This window comes from Saimiri boliviensis, chromosome 10 (assembly GCF_048565385.1).
Source record: "Saimiri boliviensis isolate mSaiBol1 chromosome 10, mSaiBol1.pri, whole genome shotgun sequence".
Classification (NCBI taxonomy): Eukaryota; Metazoa; Chordata; class Mammalia; order Primates; family Cebidae; genus Saimiri; species Saimiri boliviensis.
In genome coordinates this window covers 18,309,195-18,335,010 of record NC_133458.1, presented here as the reverse complement: position 1 = coordinate 18,335,010, position 25,816 = coordinate 18,309,195, and the positions used below count along the sequence as shown (strand labels likewise).

The following is a 25,816-nucleotide window of genomic DNA, read 5'->3' as shown; positions in this document are numbered from 1 at the left end:
AGTCTCACTCTGTTGCCCAGGCTGGAGTGCAGTGGTGCAATCTCAGTTCACTGCAACCTCCGCCTCCCGGGTTCTTCTACCTCAGCCTCAAAAGTAGCTGAGATTACAGGCACCTGCCACCACATCCAGCTAATTTTTATATTTTTAGTAGAGATGGGGTTTCACCACATTGGCCAGGCTGGTCTCAAACTCTTGACCTCAGGTGATCCACCCCCTTCAGCCTCCCGAAGTGCTGGGATTACAGGCGTGAGCCACCATGCCCAGCCATGCATTTGAGAAGTACTTTTAGCTGTTCTGATGTTATGTGGACCTCATTCTCATGTTGAAATTCACGTATACCACTAACATAATTATGAGTAGTTTGTAAATGACAGTTGCTTTGGAGTCAGAGGCAAAAGGTGTCTGTTGACTGATTGTATGGGGGTGATCAAAGCAAGAGCTGACATTGGTGAGACATTTTACCACCCGAACTTGACTTGCTGTAGTTGGATGCAAATCTTTTCTGACCTAAAATTTATAAAATAGTTGCTAAATAAGGTCTTCAAATTATAATTGTGTCTTTACATTGTAATTTGAAGACCTTATTTAGCAAACTATAACTCTCTTCAAATTCAGTATTATGTGGAAAGGTAGATTTCCTCTTTACCCTCTCTTTTAATATTCAATTAAGCAATTCAACAAGTGTTTATGAAGCATATTACATAGTTGTGTTGGGTTAAAAGTTTGTTTTATAAAGTGTTTTTTCATTTTTAGATTGCAGACAGATGAAGAACGAGAAAAAAATGGATCTGAAGAAGATGATGATGAGAAACCAGGGAAACGTGTCATAGGACCAAGAAAGAAATTCCACTGGGATGACACCATCAGGTAAGATTTAATTAGTTTTTGTTTTTAATATATAATGCAGAAGGAAGGTTTTTCATTTTTTAAAAAAATCTATAATAAATGTAAAACTGGATTGGAAGCAACCAAAGATAAATATGTAGGGAAAAATTATTAAAGAGAAAAGTAATTAGTCTCCCATGTCTTTAGAGTAGTATTGCTTTTATTTTCGTATGTACTCTAATACTTTTTATAAACTAATCTAATAATGGAGTCATACTGGTTTCAGAAGGTGAAGTGCTCTCAACGTAATTCTTCTTTGGCCATCTTTTTTAGTAGTATTTCTGTACCCCAAGTAGAGAACCATCCCTTTCGATCTTTGGTGCTTTGATTAAAGGTGTCAAAGGAAATTGTTTCATATTAGGGGTTTTACTGTAGTTCAGTGAATGATACATGTTAGAAATTATTATTTTTTGAATTTTTCACATAGTCTTTATGATTGCTGCCAAATTTATGTGCTTCTAAAAAAAGTTTCAAATTTAATTTTCAATCTGCTTAGAACTTTGTTATGTAACCTTGTTGAGATCAAACTGGGATGCTATGAGTTAGAGCCAAATAAAAGCCAGTCTGCTGAAGATTATCTTAAGTCTTTTATGGAGACAGAGGTGAAGCCCCTGTGGCCTAAGGGCTGGATGCAGGCAAGGTAAGACATGCGACTTACTGGATTTTATTTTATTATTTTTGCTGTCATTAAAGATACACATACATATATGTGACACTGATTCTTCTGAGAACCTAACTTATTCAGCATACTGTATAGTCATCTCAGTCAGATGATCCTTGCTTTGAAAACCTTAAGCACTTAAATGATAAAATAGTCATGCAGACACAGAGATAGGTGTAAAGGTGATATTTTACTTAACATTTTTTTTTTATACCCAAATTTGCTGATAGAGAAAAAGGGAAGAGGGAAGACTCCCAAATGGTTATGAAGTTTGGGAGAAGAGCTTCATTTGGGTAACATGAATATAGGGAACAGAATATGGGATTAGAGCATAGGAAAAGAGACACAGCCTTAGGTTCTATTGAAAATAGTCAGTGTAGGCCGGGTGCAGTGGCTCACACCTGTAATCCCAGCACTTTGGAAAGCCAAGGTGGGAGGATCACTTGAGCCCAGGAGTTTAAGACCAGCCTGGGCAACATAGTGAGACCTGTCTCAACAAGTAAATAAATAAGTAAGAAAATATTCAGTGTAGAGAGATACTTTAAGAAACTAAGAGTTGCTCTATTTGAAGTTTCAAGAGTTAAGTAAAGAATGTGGCCGCTTGCGGTAGCTCACACCTGTAATCACAGCACTTTGAGAAGTCAAAGCAGGTGGATCATCTGAGGTCAGGCGTTTGAGACCACCTTGGCTAACATGGTAAAATCGTGTATCTACTAAAAATATAAAAATTAGCTGGGTGTGGTCTTGGGTACCTGTAATTCCAGCTACTCAGTAGAGTGAGGCAGGAGAATCACTTGAACCCAGGAGACAGAAGTTACAATGAGCCAAGATTGCGTCATTGAACTCCAGCCTGGGGAACAAGAGCAAAACTTTGTCTCAAAGAAAAAAAAAAAAAAAGAAGAGTTAAAGAGTGTAAAAATTAATAAACTTGAGTAGTTCAACCCATGATCTTAAAGTGCTCCATCTTATATCAACAAAAAGATCTGTTGGCCAGGTATGGTAGCTCACCCCTGTAATCTCAGCACTTCAGGAAGCTCAGGGCTGTGATGAGAGGATTGCTTGAGGCCAGGGGTTCAAGACCAGCTTGGCCAACACAGTGAGACCTTTGTCTCTGCAAAAAGTTTTAAGAATTAGCTGGACATGGTGGCACACACCCGTAATTCCAGCTTCTTTGAAGGCTGAGGTGGGAGGACCGTTTGAGCCCAGGAGGCCTAGGTTACAGTGAGCTGTGAACAAAACTCTCCATAAAATAGATTATTAAGTATACTGTACCATTATAACTTTTACTTGGTAAATAAGCAAGTAATAGTTGATTGAAAATTAAGTTACTTTAAAAAAATAAAACAATTATCATACTATCTGCTATAAAAAAAAATAATTGTGTTCTTTAAATTTTTCCAGAATGCTTTTTAAGGAAAGCCGGAGTGTTCATAATCATCTTACTTCTGCTCCGTGAGTAAACGCAGTCTCCAGATTGCTTCATTTATTCGCATTATGCATTTTAGTAAACAAAAATATCATTTATTAAATGCTAGTTGGAATAGGACTCAAAAAGATCATTTTGACCATTGACTGTTTAGATTTCAGAACACAAATTGATCTCTTTCTTCCCTAGTATAAGGAAGCAGCCGCTTGCTTGGGAAGCCATATGAGAGTTCCTACCTACTAAATCCATACTGGGACACATAATGGCCTGGGATTCTGGTAGTAGGGAAGCAGGAAGGTTCAGAAGTTTTCCTTTGTTCCTGGGCCTTCTACCTGCCAGTCTTTTTCTCTACCTCTTAATGTTCATCTGCATTTGTCGTCTACAGCCCCCTGCTGCCCTGAGCTTACTAGCACAGATCCATATGCTCATCCACCCTTGTTGCACTGCAGTGTTTTATTTTGCAAAATTAACCTACTCTTCAGGTCTTTCCTTGTGTTCAAAACTGGCTCTTTCCTTAGTGATGTGATTACTGGAGAAAGATATTTTATCCCCCCATATATAACAAAAAAGCAAGTTTTTTCTGTTATTATTATGTTATTAACTGCTATAAAAATAATTCAACCTTTTTGGTTGAATATTGGTCAATTCCAGAACAGTTTTATTTTTCCCTACAACTTAGGGCTACTTCTCTATAGCCTACAAGTGTGGCATTTAATAACCCTTGTGTTAAAGCCAGCACAGTGGCTCATGCCTGTTACCCTAGCACTTTGGGAGGCTGAGGTGGGTGGATTGCGTGAGTCCAGGAGTTTGAGACTAGCCTGGGCAACATGGTGAAACTCCACCTCTACAAAAAGTAAAAAATTAGCCACACATGCTGGTGTGTGCCTGTAGTCCCAGCTACTCAGGAGGCTGAGGTGGGAGGATGGCTTACGCCAGAAAAGCGGAGGTTCTAGTGAGTGGAGATCATGCCACTGCCCTCTAGCCTGGGGGACACAGCAGACCTTGTGTCCAAAAGGAAAAAGGGGAGGGGGTGGGGATTATTAAAATATAAAATTAGCAAGTTACTCAGGATTTACTGAACACTGTAATTCAGTATTCTTCTAAGAGATCTATTTAACATCTTTTGGGCAACATTATAAAATTCCTCCTCTCCTTCTGTGCAGTTATATAGGAATTTTTTAGTTTTTAGGAAGGATACTTCATTACAAGAGTTAGGGAGTTCGTCCCCTCACTACACACAGTCAGAAGTTCACGTGTGACTTTCACTCTCCTGAAACTTAACTGCTAATAGCCTACTATTGACCTTACTGATAACATAAATAGTTCATGAGTACATTTTGTACGTTTTATGTACTGTATACCATGTTCTTATAATAACATAAGCTACAGGAAAGAAAAATAAGACAATCATAAGGAAGAGAAATTATATTTACTATTCATTAAGTGGAGTGAATCATCATAAAGGTCTTCATCCTCAAGGGTCAACTGTATATCATCAGGGATGCATTGAGTTGGTTGTGGTTTTCAGTTCTTATCGTTTTTTTAGTATAAATTCTAAGTAGTTTGGTTTCATATTATAGGCTTACTTTGTTGCAGGTGTTTTTGTTGTCTTTGAAATAAATTTTATATACATATGTATATATTTGTGTCAGTAATATTTTTGGCTTTAATTTCCCTATACAGTAGTCCCTCTTATCCTCAGACAGTATACTTCAAAATGCCACCAGTGGATGCCAAAACCACAGACAGTACTGAAGCCTACATAGACTATTATTTCTTATATATACATTCCTATGATAGATCCTAGTTTGCAAATTGGGCACACTAAGAGATTAACAACAGCAATAATAAAAGAGAACAATTTAACTCTGCTATAATAAAAATTATGTGAATGTGGTTTCTCTCTATTTCTGGAATTTTCCATTTAATATTTTCAGACATCAGTTGACCACAGGCAACTGAAACTGCAGAAATTGAAAACTGTGGATAAGAGGGGCTACTGTAATTCTAAAGCCATGTATGCATTACATTTCAGGTACAAATAATGCATTCCTTTAATTCTAAAGGTGTTTACAAAAGAGCTCTCTCTCTCTCTCTCTCTCTTTGTCTCCCTCTCTCTCTCTCTCTCTCTCTCTCTTTCTTTTTTGAGAGGGAGTCTGGCTCTGTTGCCCAGTCTGGAGTTCAGTGGTGCGATCTCAGCTTCTCAGATCACTGCAACCTTTATCTCCCAGGTTTAAGCACTTCTCCTCCTCAGCCTCCCAAGTAGCTGGGATTACAGGCATACACCACTACACCTGGCTAATTTTCATATTTTGAGTAGAGACAGGGTTCGACCACATTGGCCAGGCTGGTCTCAAATTTCTGGCCTCAAGTGATCTGCCTGTCTTGGCCCAAAGTGCTGGGGTTACAGGTGTGAACCACTGTGCCTGGCCTCATTCTCCTGTTTTTGTTTTGTTTTGTTTTGTTTTTTTAAGACAGGGTTTCACTGTGTTGCCCAGGCTGGTCTTGAACTCCTGAGCTCAGGAATCCGCCCACCTCAGCTTCCCAAAGTGCTGGGGTTACAGGCGCTCCTGGCCCTTCTCCTTTTGTTGAGTAGCTTCATTATTATTGCTAACTTTGTGTTTCGTTTAACTTTGTGTTTTGTTTTGTACCAGAAAGTAGGAATCTGTGGGATAAGTGGGTCTACCAGTCCTTTCCCTAAATGGCCTTCATCAAAAAAAACTTAGAAAATTACTGTTGCCTTAATGAAATTGTAAAGTGACAGTTTTCATCAGGATTCTTGTGAATCTAATTGATGACATTTTAGGCAAGTGAAGTAGATAAGGTGAAATATTTTAGCTTGTCAACACATTAATTATTCAATGAACATTTGGGTACGTTGACTTACCTTGGAAATCTTAGTTTTTTTCTTCAAACTTTTTCATAGTTTTCCAAAAGTTTCAAGGTTTTATAGTAATTTTTCTTTCCCTTTTTACTCCCTGTAATTTTGACTTTTTTAAAAAAATTTTACATTACAAAATAATTTCTTTAAAAACTCAGGGATTTTTTTGTTTTGTTTTGATTAAGTTAAATTGCATTCACACCTTCTTGGCATGGTTTAATTAGAGCTTGAAGTTCCTTGAAGCTTTTTTTTTTTTTTAACAGATAATTGTAAATTCTTACCAGTTTTTTAAGTCTGTTTAGACAGCTTTGTTAGTTTTTTGGGTTATTTTATAGTTTAATTTTTAATTTTTTATTTTTTATTTTTTTTATTTTATTTATTTATTTATTTATTTTTAAAACTAACTCTAAGGCATTTTATTATAAAAAGTTAATACTCATATACATAAAGTAATATGTACTTAAAATTCATGATACATTTACTTCATTTTTTAGCTTGACCTTCTAGTAGATCCTTAGCTTCATTTATTTTGGCTGCTATATAAGGAGATCCTCCTTTGTCAGGATGATTTAAAAGCATAATTCGTCGATGAGCATCTCTTATTTTCCCTTTATTGGCAGTAGGGCTTACACCTAGTATTAATGCTGCTTCCCGTTTTGTCATTTTGGGTTCAAACCCACCTCTGTAATAGCCACCACTGAAGGCAGATTTTGGTAGACTTTGAAAAACTTGTTTTACTTGAGGCTCCATATGCTTCATGGCTTGCAAAACATAACGGCCTGCAAATCCTGCAGCTGCAATGGTCAGTCCAACTGCTACCATTGTACTGGCCATGGCCTCCGCCGCGAGCCCGGCTCATTCCCGCGCAGAGGCCGCGGCCGCTGCCCGCACGCCGGGAGCAGAGCGACACCCCCGCGACCGCACGCACGACCCGCCGAGCCATAGTTTAATTTTTTAAAAATTTACATTTAATTTTTAAAAAATTTTATCAACATTTCATATTTTACCAGTTGTTTGGCCTTTCTTTGAATTAATGTGAATTGAGGAAAATGTTGCTAAATAGTATAAACTGAGCCTTTAAATACAGTTCCTTCAGAGAGCTTTCCAAATAGCAGAAGAAATTATTTACCACATAATTACAAAGTTATATGTTGTAACTTTCTGATGAGCAATATGTAATATTGCTACTGAGATTGCCTTTTTAAATCCTTTTATCCTAGGGCAAAGAAAAAGGTGATTCCTGCACCTAAACCCAAAGTAAAGGTAAGTCTTGAAACAGAATCTTTAATTGGTTATAATTGGTGAATGTTGAAATACATTCCTGAGATGAAAAGGAAATATGGTATTTAGCAAAGGTCAGTAGGCACTATAAGATAGGTGTTTTCAACTTCGTGTTACTCTTAGAACTTCTGTATTTGGGACAATAGATTTCTGTGTAACAGTGGGAAATGTGCATATGCTAATTGTAAAGCTTACCTTTATTAATATACTTGGAAATGCTAGGTAAAATATAACAAGTATTCTTTCATAGCATAGTTGAGATTGAAAAGATGTAAGAAAAATTCCTAAGACCAAAAACAAAGAAGGAGCTGACAGTGTTAATCCATTGTCGTTGCCCTTGAGGCATTTGGCACTTTGAGTCCATCACTTGACGGTTTCTTTTTACAGTTCTTCTCAGAGCATAGCAGTTAGAGTTTCCTTGGGCTTGTACAGGTTGAAAATTGGGATGAAACCTGCATAAAGCTGGACCTTCAAACAATAACGTCTTTCGTAAAAGAAAGAACTAGAAAAAAATGCAGCCACCAGCAGAGACACTAAGAAAAGTGTCTGTCTTGGAATGTCTTTGCTGAAAAATTTTCTTGGCTTAGGAGTTTAGTTTACACTCTCTGTACAATCTGAGAAAACCCCAAGCTAAAAAAAGTAACTTAGTTATTGCATTAGTAGTAACCCAGGACCACTAGCAAAAAAAAAAAAAAAAAAAAAAAAAGCAAATTATCCCTGGTGTAAAATGCCCTCTTCAAAGGCCTCAAAGGCCTTCCTCCTATAAACCACATCAGACCTGAGCTTACAATCTGAAATACAGAATACATGAGAGAATAAGTTACTATGAGTAAGAATCAGTAGGAACAATAAAAAACAGTAGGAACAATAAAAACCCTAAGGAACAGTCCTAAGATGGACAAGTAGTACATTTATGGAGTTCCATACTTAAAATAATTTTGCTTAATTTTTTTTAATATTTAGAGAATTAGAAAAGAATAAAAAATATCCTATGAAAACAGACAAAGTAGATTTGAAAGAGAATCAAAGTAGAACCTCTGGGAGTAAAAACTATAGTCATTTGAAATTAAAATTTTAATGAAAGCCCACACCCTTTGGTTTTTACACTTCGATCTGTAGCCTTTGTCTCTTTGGTTTTTTGTGGTTGTTTTTAATAGATGAGTTTCTTTGCTTGTAAGACGTGGCCAGATCTCAGTATTCATTATTCTGTGGCCTTCCTGCCTTTTTGGTGTTAGACCCTCTTGAAATGTAATAGTCCTCTCTTTCTTTATCTTTTTTTTTTTTTTTTAAAGATGGAGTCTCACTCTGTCACCCAGGCTGGAGTGCAGTGGCTTGATCTCGGCTCACTGCAACCTCCACCTCCCGGGTTCAAGCAATTCTCCTGCCTCAGCCTCCTGAGTAGCTGGGATTACAAGGGCGTGCCACTACCCCCAGCTAATTTTTGTATTTTTAGTAGAGACGGGTTTCACCATGTTGGTCGAGCTGTTCTGAAACCGCTGACCTCATGATCTGCTGGCCTCGGCCTCCCAAAGTGCTGGAGTTACGGGCGTGAGCCACCGTGCCTGGCCAATAAGCCTCTTTTTCTCAATAATCTGCATTGTTTTCTGATCCAAATAATATTGAGCCAATCTTTCATTAAGTCTGTTGAGTTTAGACTTTATTTTGACACTTTATTTGTATATTAGAATACTAAAGTCTTAATACCCTCCATAAAGGATTGGTTACATTTTGATACATCTGTTTAAACATATGATTGATACAATAATTGGATAGGAAATTTATACATTCTAATACTGGATGTGTTAGGATATGGGTGAGTCATCAGGTTTTTTGTTTTCTTCTTTGTGATTAAATTACTTTTTCCTTTTCCCAAAATGGAAAAGCTATGTTGTTGATGTGGTTTTTTGCTACTGTAACTCCCCATACTGTTTCTAGTTATAAAGGTAAGATAAGGAAATGCCTGCAGTAGAAAATGTAAATAACACAGAAAAGTAAGGAGAAAAGTAAAAGTATCTATAAATTTCTCCTCAGTCAGAGAATAAAAACTCTTAGCTTTCTAGGACACATTTTCCTTCCCTTCTTTTGGAACTCTGTTCCTCCCTCCCTCCCTTCCATTCATCCATCTAATCAGCTATCCATTTATTTAGTCTTTTATATAAACAGGATAACCTGCTTTTTTGACTAAGTTATGTATCCTGGATAATTTTCTCTGCTAGTATAAATCTACACAGTATTCTATTACAGTGGGTTTGACATTTTTGTAAATAAAAATTAATAGTCAAAAAGTTATTTTTAGACAGCAATTTTATACTATTAATACTTCCAACATTTGGATACATTTCTCACCGTTTATTTTGTGCTTTTTATAATGATGGAGTTTTCACTAAACACGTAAGTGGATGGCATATCAAAACAGACATGTCTCATCTGCATTAACCATTCTTCTTAGCAGACATTTGTGACCTTAATGCAGTTACACTTGTACTTCCAATAGGCAATGAGGTTTTTAATCAGGGGTTTTAGAATAAAAGCTTAGAAAAAGTACTAAGGAAGTTAGGGTATAATGGTATTCTTAACAGCTTGCTTATGTAATACCTTAGGAGGTGATGGTAAAGACCCTTCCTCTCCATTCTTTCCCCACTAAGCTTAAGGTAAGTGCTATGGGTGTGTAAATCAGTATGTAACATAACACTCTAGGTTTGTTTAAGAAACTAATTGAAGAGACTTGATATGACTTTTATGTCATACATTTTTGCTTTTCAATCTTAAAAATAAAATGAGTCAAACACTTTATATTTCTCTTTAAAAATAAATAGTTGTGGCCAGGTGCAGTGGCTCACGCCTGTAATCCCAGCACTTCGGGAGGCCAAAGTGGGCAGATCACCTGAGGTTGGGAGTTTGAGACCAACCTGACTAACATGGAGAAACCCCATCTCGACTGAAAAAAAAAAATACAAAATTAACCAGGCATGGTGGTGCTTGCCTGTAATCCTAGCTACTTGGGAGGTTGAGGCAGGAGAATTGCTTGAACCTGGGAGGTGGAGATTGCAGTCAGCTGAGATTGAGCCATTGCACTCCAGCCTGGGCAGTAAGAGTGAAACTCTGTCTCAAAAAATAAATAAATAAGGAATAAATAAATAAATATATGCTTTTTAATTATATTGCCCTTTGAATATTATAAACTGTGCTCTATTTCTTTTTCTTAAATATTAAGAAGGTTGATTCTTTGAGAAACGGACTTTAACAACCCTTAGGTATTCAGAGTTCTAATTCTTAATACCCTTGTTAGCATAGAGCCCTGTTAACAGCAGGTACGTAGTGAATATATGTTGAATACATGAGAAATGAATAATTTATAAATAAGTTACAGATTCACCATAATAAATAGCATAATTTATAAATGCTTGGATTGAGTCATCTGCCACTTTGACGTACCAGTTTTTCTATGTACTGGCTGTAGGGTAGGGCAAACAGAGGCAGAAATGCATGGAAGCAGAAAGTGAAGGTCAGCCTCCTGGCAAACCATCCCAGGCGAGAAGGGGAGTATCTTAATGTAAAGGCAGAATTTCTCCTGAGTGCAGGGGAATAAAAAGAATAATCTGAACAGATGGATTTGGAGCAGGATTTCAAGATCTGATGCAGTGAGGGAGGCCCATCAGTAATGTAACTAGTATACAAATGTTTCTTCCACTTGGTTTTAAGCTTACTAAGGTATGACAGCTAGGTGTAATATATCAGATACTTTGTCTTGTGAGGACAGCTCAGTCAGGAACTCTGTCATCTCAAAAATTATTTTTGTTTTGATAGTCTCTAAAGATTTCCATGGAAAAACAATTTTAATTGTCATGCGAATCTTGTTTAAAATTAACTTTGTCATTTTTTAACCATTTCTGTTTTTTTCCATATGATGCTTTACATTAGGAGTGTAGTCCAAAAAAGGACCAGAAAACTCCTTCATCCCTTATGGCTCCAGTTAGCGGTCCTCCAACGAGCTCCAGCACAACTGCCGTTGCTGCAGCCAGCTCTAGCTCTGTACCAGCCCAAGAAACCATCTGCCTCGATGACTCACTAGATGAAGACCTTTCTTTCCATTCACCTTCACTGGATCTTGTTTCTGAAGCTTTAGCGGTTATCAACAATGGAAACAAGGGCCCGCCAGTTGGCTCAAGGATAAGCATGCCAACCACAAAGCCTCGTCCAGGACTGAGAGAAGAAAAATTAGCAAGTATCATGAGTAAGCTGCCACTGGCTACTCCTAAAAAACTAGATTCTACTCAGACTACACATTCTTCAAGTCTTATTGCTGGTCACACGGGGCCAGTACCAAAGAAACCCCAGGATTTAGCTCATACCGGCATCTCTTCAGGCCTTATTGCTGGTTCTTCCATTCAGAACCCTAAAGTTTCTTTAGAACCTCTGCCAGCCAGGCTACTTCAACAAGGACTTCAAAGGTCAAGCCAGATTCACACTTCCTCCTCTTCACAGACTCATGTCTCCTCTTCCTCCCAAGCCCAAATTGCTGCCTCTTCTCATGCTCTGGGAACATCTGAGGCCCAAGATGCTTCTTCGTTAACACAAGTAACAAAGGTGCACCAGCATTCAGCTGTCCAGCAGAACTATGTGTCTCCATTACAGGCCACCATCAGTAAATCCCAGACCAATCCCGTGGTGAAATTAAGTAATAATCCCCAACTCTCCTGTTCCTCCTCACTTATTAAGACTTCAGATAAGCCACTTATGTACCGCCTTCCCTTATCTACCCCCTCACCTGGAAATGGTTCTCAAGGGTCCCACCCCCTGGTTTCTAGGACAGTACCTAGCACCACTACCTCCAGTAACTATTTAGCCAAGGCTATGGTGTCACAAATCTCCACGCAGGGTTTCAAATCTCCCTTCTCGATGGCTGCCTCCCCCAAACTTGCAGCATCTCCCAAGCCTGCCACATCTCCTAAACCCCTACCCTCACCTAAGCCTTCTGCCTCACCCAAGCCCTCTCTGTCAGCTAAGCCTTCAGTATCAACTAAACTTATTTCTAAATCCAACCCAACTCCCAAGCCTACTGTATCCTCTAGTAGTACAAGTCCAAATGCACTAGTAGCCCAGAGTAGCCACTCCAGCACTAACAACCCGGTCCATAAACAGCCCAGTGGAATGAATATCAGCAGACAGTCTCCCACCTTGAATTTATTGCCCTCTAACCGCACTTCAGGCCTTCCATCTACAAAAAATCTTCAGGCCCCCTCAAAGCTAACAAACTCATCATCCACTGGAACTGTTGGGAAGAATAGCTTGAGTGGAATTGCAATGAATGTACCTGCCAGCAGAGGTAGTAGCAACCTTAACTCAAGCGGAGCTAATAGGACTAGTCTATCTGGGGGAACAGGAAGTGGAACACAGGGTGCTACCAAACCATTGTCTACTCCACATAGACCATCTACCGCCTCAGGGTCTTCAGTGGTAACCGCCAGTGTGCAGGTATGTATCTTCTGTGCATTCATGTGATAAACAGTAAGATTGTTTAGTGTAATCTTTCTTGTGGGTAACTTTAATAAGCTTTTTATAATATGTGGATTGTTCTCAATAGGCTTATTACAGCCTACGGCCATGGGATACTCCTGATGCTGACGTCACAGTGACAGGCACGCTTGTAGATGAGGTGTTTGTTGGGATGTGGGTTTTTTTAAAAAACAAAGGTGCACCAGCATTCAGCTGTCTGACAGAACAATATATCTTTGTTACAAGCAACCATTACTAAATCAACTTTAAAATTATTTGGAAAAGCACAACTAAAATGCATATTTCAAAGTTTCTTTCTTAGCAAAGTCCAGAACAAAGTAGTAACTTAGGCATTTAACAAACATTCACTTAGCTCTTCTCTTTCCTTTTTCTCCTGCCAACTTTATTATTTTTTAATCAAATTTATACATTCATGTTATTTTTTAATCATCTATCTTCTCAAAATTTTTATTTTGCATTAATTTTGTAGTTATATGTAATTTTCTATGTAAAATTAGTTTCAGTAGTCCTTTTACACCACAATTTTCCCATTCATGAATTTTTAGTTTAAACTTCACTGAATGCTTCACTCAAGCAACCTTTTCAAGAAGGGTAGCCAAGCATGGTGGCTCATGCCTATAATCCCAGCACTCTGGGAGGCCAAGGTGGGAAGATCACTTGAGGTCAGGAGTTCAAGACCAGCCTGGCCAGCATGGCAAAACCCTAAGTCTACTAAACGTACAAAAAAATTAAACTGGGCATGGTGGCACATGCCTGTAAGTCCCAGCTACTCAGGATGCTGAGGCAGGAGAATCGCTTAAACTGGGAGGCGGAGGTTGCAGTGAGCTGCATTCCAACCTGGGTAACAGAGCAAAACTCCATTTCAAAAAATAAAAAAAGGAGGGGTAGGTAATGTGAATGCTATTTTACCTTAGCATATGTACACTTGATAATTTCCTTCTGTGCTATCAGACTTGGGTAGGCATAGCCGCCTCAGGGCACTAACTGTTCCACTCCAAATTTTGTAAATACTGCTCCAGTGACCCTTACTTAGTATTTAGGATTATGGAGAAGTCTGAGGCCATTTGGATTTTTTTGTTCCCTTATCATTAATATTTTTTCTCTGCCTAGTTTTTATTAATTGTATACCTAGAACATAGTAGTAGCTCCCATCTCAAACCTGCTTATTTATTTTAGATCAAGAATATTTTATTATGTGTCTGATTACTGTTTCTGATCCATTTATTGTCAGATTTTGAGAACTCTTTATCATTGTTGTGTTTCTTTTTTTTTTTTTTTTTTTTTTTTTTTAATTTTTCCCTGAGACGGAGTCTTGCTCTTCCGTCCAGGCTGGAGTGCAGTGGCACAATCTCGGCTCACTGAAACCTCCACCTCTTGGGTTCAAGAGATTCTCCTGCCTCAGCCTCCCAAGTAACTGGGATTACAGGTGCCTGCCACCACTCCTGGCTAATTTTTGTATATTTATTAATTTATTATTTTGATAGAGTCTCCTCTGTCGCCCAGACTGGAGTGCAATGCCATGATCTTGGCTCACTGCAGCCTCTACCTTCCGGGTTCTAGCAATTCTCCTGCCTCAGCCTCCCAAGTAGCTGGTATTGCAGGTGCATGGCACCATACCTGGCTAATTTTTATATTTTTCATAGAGATGGTCAGCCAGGCTGGTCTTGAATGCCTGACTTCAGGTGATCTGCCTGCCTCAGCCTCCCAAAGTGCAGGGATTACAGGCTTGAGCCACTGCACGTGGCCTAATTTTTAAATTTTTTTGCAGTGACGGGGTTTCACCATGTTGACTGGGCTGGTTTCAAACTCCTGACCTGAAGTGATCTGCCTGCCTTGGCCTTCCAAAGTGCTGGGATCACAGCTGTGAGCCGCTGCACCCGGCCTGTATTTCATCTGTCTTCCATGTCATCTTCTGTTACTGTTTTCATCTCTCTGCCACTAATTCTGACACTCTTAGATTTGTCCTTTATGTTAATGATTTAGTTTAACATTTTTCCCCTAAAAGTAATATGTGCTCACTGAAGGCAAGTTTAGAAAAAAGAAAATAAAAATCACCTATTATCCCAACTCTGTTTATGCTTTGTAGGTACTTTTTAAGACTTTTTTTAACAAACGTGTTTTATACTTCATTTTATAACCGGCAAAAAAAAAAAAAATACCATTTTATGATATGAATGTTCTTTGATGCTTAAATATTATTTGAAAATGTAACTTTTATTGATTTATGGAATTGTGTTGTCTAAGGAAGTGCTCTTTGTACTGCCTCCTATTTATGTGGAACAGGAACATCTAATGAGAAGATTTTCCCCTTGCTATATATCAAGATTTCCTGTTGTTCAATACAGTCTAAAGGTTGATATTCATATACATTGTATACATTCAGTATACATTGTATACTGAAATCACCATTCTGCCACTAATGTAGGCATAGGAATGACTTGATGCCAGAATTCTAATGTAGAACAAATTCAGCTAACTGGTAATTCATTAATTGAAATCTAGGATTAACTGATGTTTTATGTATATAAATTTACTTTCATCAGAAATAAAACAATAACAAATTGATATTAGGAATTATATGTTAAAATGAGTATCAAGATGGATTTTAAAAGGCCTTCCCATTTAAAAAAAAAGAAAAGTATATGCAAGGTTGGAGTTAGTCTGCATTACTGTTTATATTATCTTTATTGAAAAGTTTACTCTTCTTAAAATTTATCCTTAATTTGATCAAAGGAGTAAGTGAAAAGATAGCATAAATGGTAGTTCCCTACCTAAATGGTTATCTCCTCCTCCTAGGCTTAACTATTTTTATCTCTCTCGGCATTTTCTTCTTTGTGTTTTTAAATAAGAATAATAAATGGAAAACACTTAATTTTACAAATTTTACTATAAAAATTTGGGGAGTTTTTTTTTTGGAATTAAAAATTCCCTTTTTATTTGCTTTGTTTTCCTTTAAGATTAAATCTTTGTTCATCCTTTGTCATCTCTATAATCTTCAGTTCTATTTTGTTCCCAAAGATCTTCCTGTATTTGATCATTTATTGCAAAAGAACCCTTATACTGCCTAATGAATGATTGGTTTGTCAGCATGGAGGTTACTTGGCAAAATATGCCTTTCTGAAAACTCCTGGGTTTTCTTCCTCTCCCAAGTGGCTTTATGATTTGGAGACTAAAGTGTTCCTGCTTTCATATCTGATCCTTTTTTTTTTTTTTCTGTCTTCCTGTTTTGACTGAAGAAAAGGTTATTAATCGAATAAGGTAATTTCTACCCTTTGGCAAAACTAAGGTTCTTTTTGTTTTAACATAGCATCTCAGTGAAGTCTTACCAGCTGTCTTGTGGCCTCTAGAACCTGTCTATAGCTCTCCAACACTAAAAACAGATTTCCTATCTATGTCTGTAAAGCATTCACCTTCTGTCTGAAAGGCATCTGTGGGTGTCTACTCATTTGTAGAGTGAAAATGACAGGTCCTTTAACAAATGGCAAAAGTTAAGCCCGTTCTGTGTTCATGTTGTTAGCTCTGCTTGCTTTCTATTTAATTACTTTCTACACAGGGGTTTCCTCCTCTTTCTTACCCTTCAACTTCCTGATTGTCTGTAAATCCTGTCTTTGCCACTTTATAATTCCAAACATCATTAATTCATTAAGCAAATGTTTATTGAGTGTTTAATATGTGCCAGGCACTATTCTAGGTGCTGGAGAAATAGGGATGAACAGCATACTCAACATCTCTGTTCTAGGTAGGAAGACATGGAAAAACACAAGTTTTTTTTAAAAATGTGGTAAATACGATGAAAAAGATTGTAGGATAATATGATAAAAGTGATTGCTACTAACATAGATAAAGAAGTTGAAGAAGGCCTCTTTGAAGAGGTAACATTTGGTCGAGAATTGAATGAGCAGAAGCCAGCCATGTTGAGAAAAGAAGGAAAAATAGTTCAGGCCAGAGGAAACAGTTGTGTGAAGACACTGAGATGGAATAGAGCCTGAAGCAAAGGCCTGATGGCTGGACCCTGGGGGGAGAGTGGTAGGTAATGAGATGAGAGGGCAGAACCATGTCATGGAGGATCTTGCGGACCACAATAAAGACTTTGGATTTTATTCTCTGTGCAGTGGGAAGCTACTGGGGGTTCTTAAACAGGGGACTGGTATGGTCTGATGTGCATCTCAAAAGGTTACTTTCGGTATTATGGGGAATGGGGGACCAGTGCACTCACCAAAGTAGAGCATGTGGTTTAAAAAAATGTAATACCCGCCGGGCGCGGTGGCTCAAGCCTGTAATCCCAGCACTTTGGGAGGCCGAGGCAGGTGGATCACGAGGTCGAGAGATCAAGACCATCCTGGTCAACATGGTGAAACCCCTTCTCTACTAAAAATACTAAAAATTAGCTGGGCATGTGGCGCGTGCCTGTAATCCCAGCTACTCGGGAGGCTGAGGCAGGAGAATTGCTTGAACCCAGGAGGCGGAGGTCGCGGTGAGCCGAGATCGCGCCATTGCACTCCAGCTTGGGTAACAAGAGTGAAACTCCGTCTCAAAAAAAAAAAAGTAATCCCCACTACGGGAAGAGCAAGGTTTCCCTTCAGTGTTTTTCCCTGGGAATAAAATGTAGAAGTCATGGAAAGTACTTTTGATTACAGGGCATAATCCTGAACTATTTACCTGTTTCATGCTGATTTCTTGTGCATGCTCCCAGATTATACCAACGTTGGAATACCCCACTGCTGAATGATCTCCATCTTTTAGGATAGAGAGATTTACAAATACTCATGTCATATTTAGATTATCTGATGCTTTTATTTAGAATTATAAACAAAGTAGATACAGAAGTTACTTGAAAATGTAAAATGTTAGACAGTTACGGCGTAGTATCACTTTTTTATTGCTATACTCGAGTTATTTAATTTTGGAAATTGCCCTCATTTGCATTTTGCTTTTTTTTTTTTTTTTTTTTTTGAGACAAGGTCTCGCTCTGTTGCCCTGGCTGGAGTACAGTGGCACAATTTTGGCTCACTGCAAGCACCTCCTCCACAGTTCAGGCAGGTCTCCTGCCTCAGCCTCTGGAGAACCTGGGATTATAGGCGAGTGTCACCATGCCCAGCTAATTTTTGTATTTTTAATAGAGGTGGTGTTTCACCATGTTGGCCTGACTGGTCTTGAACTCCTGGCCTTGGGTGATCCACCTGCCTTGGCCTCCCAAAGTGCTGGGATTACAGGAGTGAGCCATGGTGCGTGACACTGATTTTGTATATATTTTAATGCTTCAGTTACACTCTAAAAGCTTTAAAAGATTCCTCTTATAGGCTGGGCATGGTGAATCACGACTTCAAGAGATCAAGACCATCCTGGCCAACATGATGAAACCTTGTCTCTACTAAAAGTGAAAAAAAAATAGCTGGGCGTGGTGGTACCTGTAATCCCAGCAACTTGGGAGGCTGAGGCGGGAGAATCGCTTGAACTCAGGAGGCAGAGGTTACGGAGAGCGGAGATCGTGCCACTGCACTCCAGCCTGGGTGACAATAAGACTCCATCTCAAAAAAATAAATAAAATAACAGATTCCCCTTATTAACAGTATTTAATGTTCCTCACTAGGGAACTTCAGTTGAGGCACACAGCCTTGGAGATTCTTTATCATCCCAAGACTACAATAGAATTATGATTAAAAGAAGAAGCAACATTGGTTAATTTTTTTTTTCTGAGACAGAGTCTTGCTCTGTCACCTAGGCTATAGTGCAGTGGTGTGATCTCAGCTCACTGCCACCTCTGCCTTCCAGGTTCAAGCTGGAAGGATTTTTCTGCCGCAGCCTCCCAAGTAGCTGGGATTACAAACACATGCCACCATACCTGGCTAATTTTTGTATTTTTGTATTGTATTAATTAATTATTGTAATTTTGTATTTTTAGTAGAGGTGGGGTTAGTAGAGACTACCATGTTGGTCAAGCTGGTCTTGAACTCCTGACCTTATGATCCACCCACCTCAGCCTCCCGAAGTACTAGGATTGCAGGTGTGAGTCACTGCACCCAACCGAAACTGGGTAATTTTTAAGTTGATCCTTTCTGTCCTAGTTGCTTTACGATATTATTTCTAACTTGATAATTTTTTGTTTTTGTTTTTGTTTTTGTTTTTGTTTTTTGTTTTTTGTTTTTTGTTTTTGAGACAGAGTTTCGCTCTTGTTACCCAGGCTGGAGTGCTATGGCTCGATCTCGGCTCACCGCAACCTCCGCCTCCTGGTTTCAGGCAATTCTCCTGCCTCAGCCTCCTGAGTAGCTGGGACTACAGGCACGCGCCACCATGCCCAGCTAATTTTTTTTTTTGTATTTTTAGTAGAGACGGGGTTTCACCATGTTGACCAGAATGGTCTCGATCTCTTGACCTCGTGATCCACCCGCCTCGGCCTCCCAAAGTGCTGGGATTACAGGCGTGAGCCACCGCGTCCGGCCTAACTTGGTAATTTTTTTCTAAATGTACCACTTTGTATATCGTAGTTGGCACAGTATGGGAAAGACTGGGAATTAAGGAAAACCGTCCAGTTCAGACATGGAGTGGTGAAGAGTTGTGCTTAAGTGTAAGAGGAAATTTTGGTAAAATGAATGGGTTTGTTGGCTATCATGTCATCATTTTATGATGCCTAAAAACTAAGGTTTTTAACCCCTCTGGAAAGAATGGAATTCCTTGATGAAAGCAGTTGGCGGAAGATGAGGGAACTGATTGGAGAAGATGATTTCAGCTTGGGATATGTCAAGTTGGTGCTAGATAGTCAAGTGGAATTATTCACTTAACTCTCAGATATACAGGATGGAAATTGAGATGAGAGGCCAGAACTACGGATATAAATTTCAGTAAACAAAGGAGATAAGGGGAAGGGAGGCAGTTAAAGAACCAGAATAGAAGGCTGCTTGAGGATATTCTTCATTTTTTGTTCAGCAGTGGCGTAGACTCTTGAGTGTGTAAATATATGTAATGTCGTGGCATGTATGTATGGAACCATTGTCTGCATTTTTCTTATACATTAACTTAAGAAATCATTATTTCACCAGAAGCAAAAGGACAAAATTTTTTTGAAATAATCAGTCTTCCGTCTCAAAAAAAAAATTGTTCAAAGAATTAAACTAGCTATAGGAGTATATTTGCCAGGTCTTCTAGCTCACGCTATAATTCTAGCACTTTGGGAGGCCAGGGCAGTGGGGAGATTGCTTGAGCCCAGGAGTTCGAGCCCAGCCTGAGCAACATGGTGAAACCCTGTCTCTGCAGAAAATACAAAAAATGTTAGCTGGGTATGGTGGCATGTGCCTGTAGTCTTAGCTACTGGGGAGGCTGAGGTGAGAGGATCTCTTGAGCCTCCAGGAGGTTGAGGCAGCAGTGAGCTGTGATTGTACCGCAGCACTCCAGCGTGGGCAGCAGGAGACCCTGTCTCAAAAAAGCGGGGAAGTTGAGCAGGGGGAATATATTTAAGTAAGTTCCCTGTGAAAGCCTATCCATGGTAGTATATTTCTTATTTCTTGATTTTTCTAAAGTCCTCCCTGTAGTCTAAATATATTAGCATATTTCTTATTTCAGTGTTTTTATTTGTAAACATGGCATCATAGCCCAGGTAGGGGAGTGTGAGAAAACTCTCCAATTTATCTTTTACCTTAAGGAATATAATTTCAGAAAAGTAATAAGGGAAAACCAGCTTTCAAGAGTTAGAGAGAGACTAGAACTAAGGAAACTGAAGGCTCTCACTCTGTTTGATAATAAAAGGAAGACAAATTAGATAGTTGCTAGGAGTTGGGGACGAGCTAGAATAACAGTGTGGTTGTAAAAAGAAATAATTTATCTGAGAAGGCAGAGGAAACATGGAAAAGGTGCAGTACTAGATACTTGTACAAAAAAGTTCCGCGTGGTGGGAATTCACAGTGTAAGTCAGGTGGTTAGCTTTGGAGAAGGGTAGGTGAGGCTTATGACCAGGAAGAACTCTTTGGCCTCGTCTCTCTAAACCGATGTGATGACAGCAAAGGATACCAAGTAGAGGGCCCTGAAAGCAGCAGTCTGGAGCAGCAGCTGCAGGAAAAATAAGGAGACAAATAGTAAAGTGGGCATTTTCAGAGACCCAGCTGAAATTGCACAGAATTACTTACTCATAGTTCAAGTCTTTGGACTAAGAGCAAAAGTGTAGAAGTGGGAGTCAAAGGTTAGGAATTAGTAGATTGAGAGAGTGCGTGGGTGTTAACGTAAGTGCCAGTAAACTAACAGTGTCTACGGAACCTACAGTGGTAATGAAGAACCTGTCTCACAAAATTTCTATTAGAGCAGATGTAAGGCACAGTCTTGCATCTGTGAGGATTTTATGTAAAATCAGTTTGGGTTACTCTCTTTCTTATGTATTTTGACCCCTGGTTTCTGCACAGTCCACAGCAGGAGCATCATTATTGGCTAATGCCTCACCTCTGACTCTCATGACATCACCTTTGTCTGTGTCAAATCAAAATGTGACTCCTTTTGGGATGCTGGGTGGCCTTGTTCCAGTGACCATGCCCTTCCAGTTTCCCTTGGAGATATTTGGCTTTGGAACGGACACAGCTGGAGTGACAGCCACGTCGGGATCTACCTCAGCCGCTTTCCACCATAGCCTAACTCAGAGTAAGTGGGGTTCTTCTATTTAGTTGGCTGTCTAGTTTGATGAAACAGGAAACCTCACGAATTTATTCTAATTAAGAGTAGCCAGTTGGAGTTAATAAAGATTATGGTTTTTTTAATTTTTATTTTTAAGAAATGCACTTTATCTCTAAATAGTAAGTCAAATTATCGGACTCCGGGATTCTGTATACAGTTTTTAAGCTGTCTGTACCACATTTCCATCTTAATGAAATTGTTAAGAAGAAGTCAAATGTGTTGGGTTATGTGCATACACATACATTAAGTAAATTTTTAAAAATATGCTCTAGGGCCGGGCATGGTGGCTCACGCCTGTAATCCAAGCACTTTGGAGGCCAAAGTGGGCGGATCACCTGAGGTCGGGAGTTCAAGACCAGCCTGACCAACATGGTGAAACCCCGTCTTTTAAAAAAAAAAAGTGCTCTAGTTTTAGAAGGCCTTTGAAGTCAGGTGCTATGCCTGCAATACATAAATCAGTTTTCATTTTTGAACTAAAAGGGCTCCAGTCTGGGTTTAAAGATGACTGACAAGTCTGTTTTCCTCTCAGATTTACTAAAGGGTTTACAGCCAGGAGCTCAGCATGCAACGACGCTTTCCCACTCACCTCTGCCTGCACACTTACAGCAAGCATTTCACGGTGAGACCACCACCTACTTCATATCTTTCTTATTTGTATAGGCTTATAGATATGGATTATACTTTTATTTTCTGAAAACAATGTGAATGGGATGACCAAAGGTTGGAAAATGCAGACTTTCATGTGACTGAATGCTCTTCCCTCATTAGCAACAAATTCCTTTTTTTTTTTTTTTTTTTTTTTTTTGTTTGAGATGGAGTCTCACTCTGTCACCCAGGCTGGAGTGCAATAGCATGGTCTTGGCTCACTGCAACCTCTGCCTCCCAGCTTCAAGGGATTCTCCTGCTTCAACGTCTGGAGTAGCTAGGATTACAGTAGGTGCCTGCCACCACACCTGGCTAATTTTTGTATTTTTATTAGGCAAGGTTTCGCCATGTTGGCCAGGCCGGTCTCAAATTCCTGACTTTATAATCCACCCACCTCCGCCTCCCAAAGTGCTGGGACTAAAGACGTGAGCCACCGTACCCAGCCACAAATTCCTGTTTAAGAGGAAGGAAATAGGTAAATGAGATTTACGTAACATAAAAAGAGCCTTTTTGAAGGTGTTTATCATGTGGAAATGACGACTAAGGAGAGGATCCATAAGATAACAAAAGTTACATACAGTAACGATAGTAGTTTACATGTATTGAAAGCCTACTAAATGCCACAGTCTTGTGACAGTTTACATGGATTCGATAACTTAATCCTTACAGCAAGTTCATGAATGATAGATGATGATTTCCGCTTTACAGAACACGAAGCTGAATCACAAAGCTAAGCAGCTTGCCCAGGATAATACACTAATAAATGTTTGATCTGAGGTACTAGTGCAGGAAGTCTTAACTCCATGACCTGTGTTAGCTATTAAATAAATGTCTTTGTCATTTTAGCGATGATGAAATTAATATGATCCTATTGGGCCTGGTGGCTCACTCCTGTAATCCCAGAACTTTGAGAGGCAAAGGAGGGCATGTCACCTGAGGTTGGGAGTTGAAGACCAGCCTGGCCAATATGGTGAAACCCCATCTTTACTAAAAATGCAAAAATTAGCTGGGTGTGGTGGCGCATTCCTATAGTCCCAGCTACTCGGGAGGCTGAGGCAAGAGAATTGCTTGAACCCAGGTGGCAGAGGTTGCGGCGAGCCAAGATCATGCCACTACACTCCAGCCTGGGCAAAAGAGCAAGACTCCGTCTCAAAAAGAAAAATTCCTTGGGGGGAAATAGGGGAGGGACAGCGGCCGGTGGGGAGGTGGGGAGAGAGAGCATGGGGAGAAATGCCAGATAAAAGTGAAGGGGAGGAAGGCAGCAAATCACACTGCCATGTGTGTACCTGTGCAACGATCTTGCATGTTCTTCACATGTACCCCCAAACCTAAAATGCAATTTAAAAAAAGAACCTCCCCCTCCAAAAAAAAGAAAAATTCCTATGATCCAAGCTGTATGCATTATGTCCTTGCAGGCAGCCATATTGCTCTGAAATCTGACATTAGTCAGTGGGTACTACGCATAACGCACTGGCCTCCAGCTTCTCATTTTCCCCAGCAGTTGACCTCCACAGATGTTGATATTATTCTGAAGCCAATTTTCAGGATCTTTTGAGCAGAAATAACTGTTCAGCTGGCCTCTTAACTTTGAAAAGTTTTCTTTTTTGGCCACTGCATTAAAAATTATCTTTGAGCCAGGTGCAGTGGCTCACACCTGTAATCCCAACACTTTGGGAGGCCAAAGCGGCCGGATCATGAGGTCAGGAGTTCGAGACCAACCTGTCCAACATGGTGAAACCCCGTCTCTACTAAAAATACAAAAATTAGCCAGGCATGGTGGTGCACACTTATAATCCTAACTACTCAGGAGGCGGAGGCTAAACCTGGAGGTGGAGGTTGCAGTGAGCTGAAATCGTGCCACGGCACTCCAGCATGGGCGACAGAGCTAGACTCTGTCTCAGGAAAAAAAATAAAGAATCCAGCCGGGCACGGTGGCTCACGCCTGTAATCCTATCACTTTTGGGAGGCTGAGGTGGGTGGATCACCTGAGGTCAGGAGTTCAAGACCAGCCTGGCCATCATGGTGAAACCCCATCTTTGAAATAAATAAATAAATAAATATATAAATAAATAAATAATAATTTTTGAACCAGTTTACCATTGACCACAGTGCAGAGATGGGGACTGAGGAGCAATCTTGAGGCAATAGATTGCCATTAATCCTTCCAAAGAACTAAGTGGTGAGCTGTCCCAGTCTCACCCTCGAGAGTGAGTGTAAAATCACAGTAGTGTAAAATGGGTAACAGATTCGTGGCACAAAGTCAGCAATCCCGATCTTCCTGAACTCTGACTAGTTTCAATATTTAAAGAGAATTGCCCTGTGACTAAAGCACTTCCTCCCTGGGTGTAGACACTGCTTGGTATAATGAATCCAGCTGAGAATATTGTACTCTTGGGCAGATTGGCATGAATGTAGCCACCTGCAATTAAACAAGCAGGATTCTCTTGGCTCAAAAAGATCCCCCAGTGTTTGTTCTTACATAAACTCTCTCATCTATGCAGCACTGCTATTCAGGAGGGAGAAAGGCAATATGATTGTTGGTATTTTTCCTTTCTCACTCCTGAAGAGCAGGGAAATATGGTAGCTCATGCCTGTAATCCCAGCATTTTGGGAGGCCAAGGCATGTGGATGCTTGAGTCCAGGAGTTCAAGGCCACCCTGGTCAACCTGGTAAAACTCCGTCTCTACAAAAAATACAAAAAGATTTCTGGGCATGGTGACAGGCACCTGTAGTTCCAGCTACCCGGGAGGCTGAGGTGGGAGGATCACCTGCGTCTGGCAGGTTGTGGCTGTAGTGAGCTGTGATTGTGCCACTGCACTCCAGCCTGAATGACAGAGTGAGAATCTGTCTGAAAAAAAATAAATAAATTTAAGTTTGAAAATTTTTTCTTTGAGAAACATTTTAAAGTATGAGTCACTGAACTTTAGGATCAGACTTGGATTTTTGAATTCCGGAACTGCCAGTTTAAGTAGGCTTAACTTGTTTGACCATCACTTTCTCTTGTAAAATGTGGACAACAAATGTTTTTATTGACTTGATAGGAGAAGTTAATAAAAATTAATTGATTTAAAGCTTCTAGCCTGGTACCTGATGCATAGTAAGAGTTCAGTTAATGTTAATTATTTTAATTTTATCTAGTCTAAAACAAAAGTCAGTAAAATTTTTCCGTAAAATAGTAAATATCTTAGGCTTTGCAGGCTGTATGGTCTCTGTTGCCACTACTCAACTGACCATTGTAGTGAAAAACAGCCATAGGCAATATTTGAACAAGTGAGTGTGGCTGTAAATAAAACTTTATTTACAAAAGCTGGCAGGGAACCATATTTGGCCTATGGACTGTAGTTCACCAAACCCTGGTCAAATTGGTTCCTTTTCATCTATGTATTTCTGCCATTCATGCCTCTCCCCTCAGAGTAAAAGGTTTCCTTCCCCAGTCCTTTGCTGTCAGACCTGGATTGTCTTTGGGGCCTCATTTTTCTTGCTAAGGCCATGTACCTGTTGGCTCTCCAGGTCACTGGGCCCTACCCTTGTTCTGGTATCCCCCTTTCCTCTCCTCTATCCAGCCTCCAATTTAGTTGAAGCTTAAATGGAGTGATCAGCATTTTTCTCTGCAAGCATTTAAACAGCAATATGTAAAAATAGAAATTATTTTGATCTGGTGTGGTGGCACACACCTGTGGTCCCACTATTTAGAAGGCTGAGGCGGGAGGGTTGCTTGTGCCCAGGAATTTGAGGCTGTAGGAAAACATAGTGAGACTCCACCTCTTAAAAAAAGAAAGAGCAAAAAAAAAAGAAAGAGCATTGTCCTGGTAGCAGACTTCCCTGTCACTTAAAGCTAGATTAGAATGAGCACACAGACTCAGCTGGA

General features: G+C 39.6%; 2 protein-coding genes across 9 annotated transcripts in view; one reads left to right on the top strand and one right to left on the bottom strand.

Moving 5' to 3' along the window:
• UBN2 (ubinuclein 2) overlaps positions 1–25,816 on the top strand; it is a 104,215-nt gene that overhangs the window by 44,435 nt on the left and 33,964 nt on the right. For 5 of the 8 annotated variants that reach the window (XM_074379013.1, XM_074379011.1, XM_039472886.2 and 2 more), the window contains 8 exons: positions 754–867; positions 1,382–1,525; positions 2,948–2,998; positions 7,074–7,116; positions 9,735–9,785; positions 11,056–12,609; positions 21,039–21,270; positions 21,833–21,922. In XM_074379013.1, coding sequence (XP_074235114.1) covers positions 754–867; positions 1,382–1,525; positions 2,948–2,998; positions 7,074–7,116; positions 9,735–9,785; positions 11,056–12,609; positions 21,039–21,270; positions 21,833–21,922 — 2,279 coding nt within the window. Of the gene's footprint in view, positions 1–753; positions 868–1,381; positions 1,526–2,947; positions 2,999–7,073; positions 7,117–9,734; positions 9,786–11,055; positions 19,099–21,038; positions 21,271–21,832; positions 21,923–25,816 lie in introns of those variants that run through there. The other 3 variants (XR_012512016.1, XM_074379012.1, XM_074379014.1) reach the window with 3 other exon arrangements.
• Positions 6,262–6,752, bottom strand: LOC120365329 (mitochondrial import inner membrane translocase subunit TIM14). Its single transcript, XM_039472887.2, has one exon. The coding sequence runs from the start codon at positions 6,685–6,687 to the stop codon at positions 6,337–6,339; it is 351 nt and encodes a 116-aa protein (XP_039328821.2). The 5' UTR covers positions 6,688–6,752; the 3' UTR covers positions 6,262–6,336.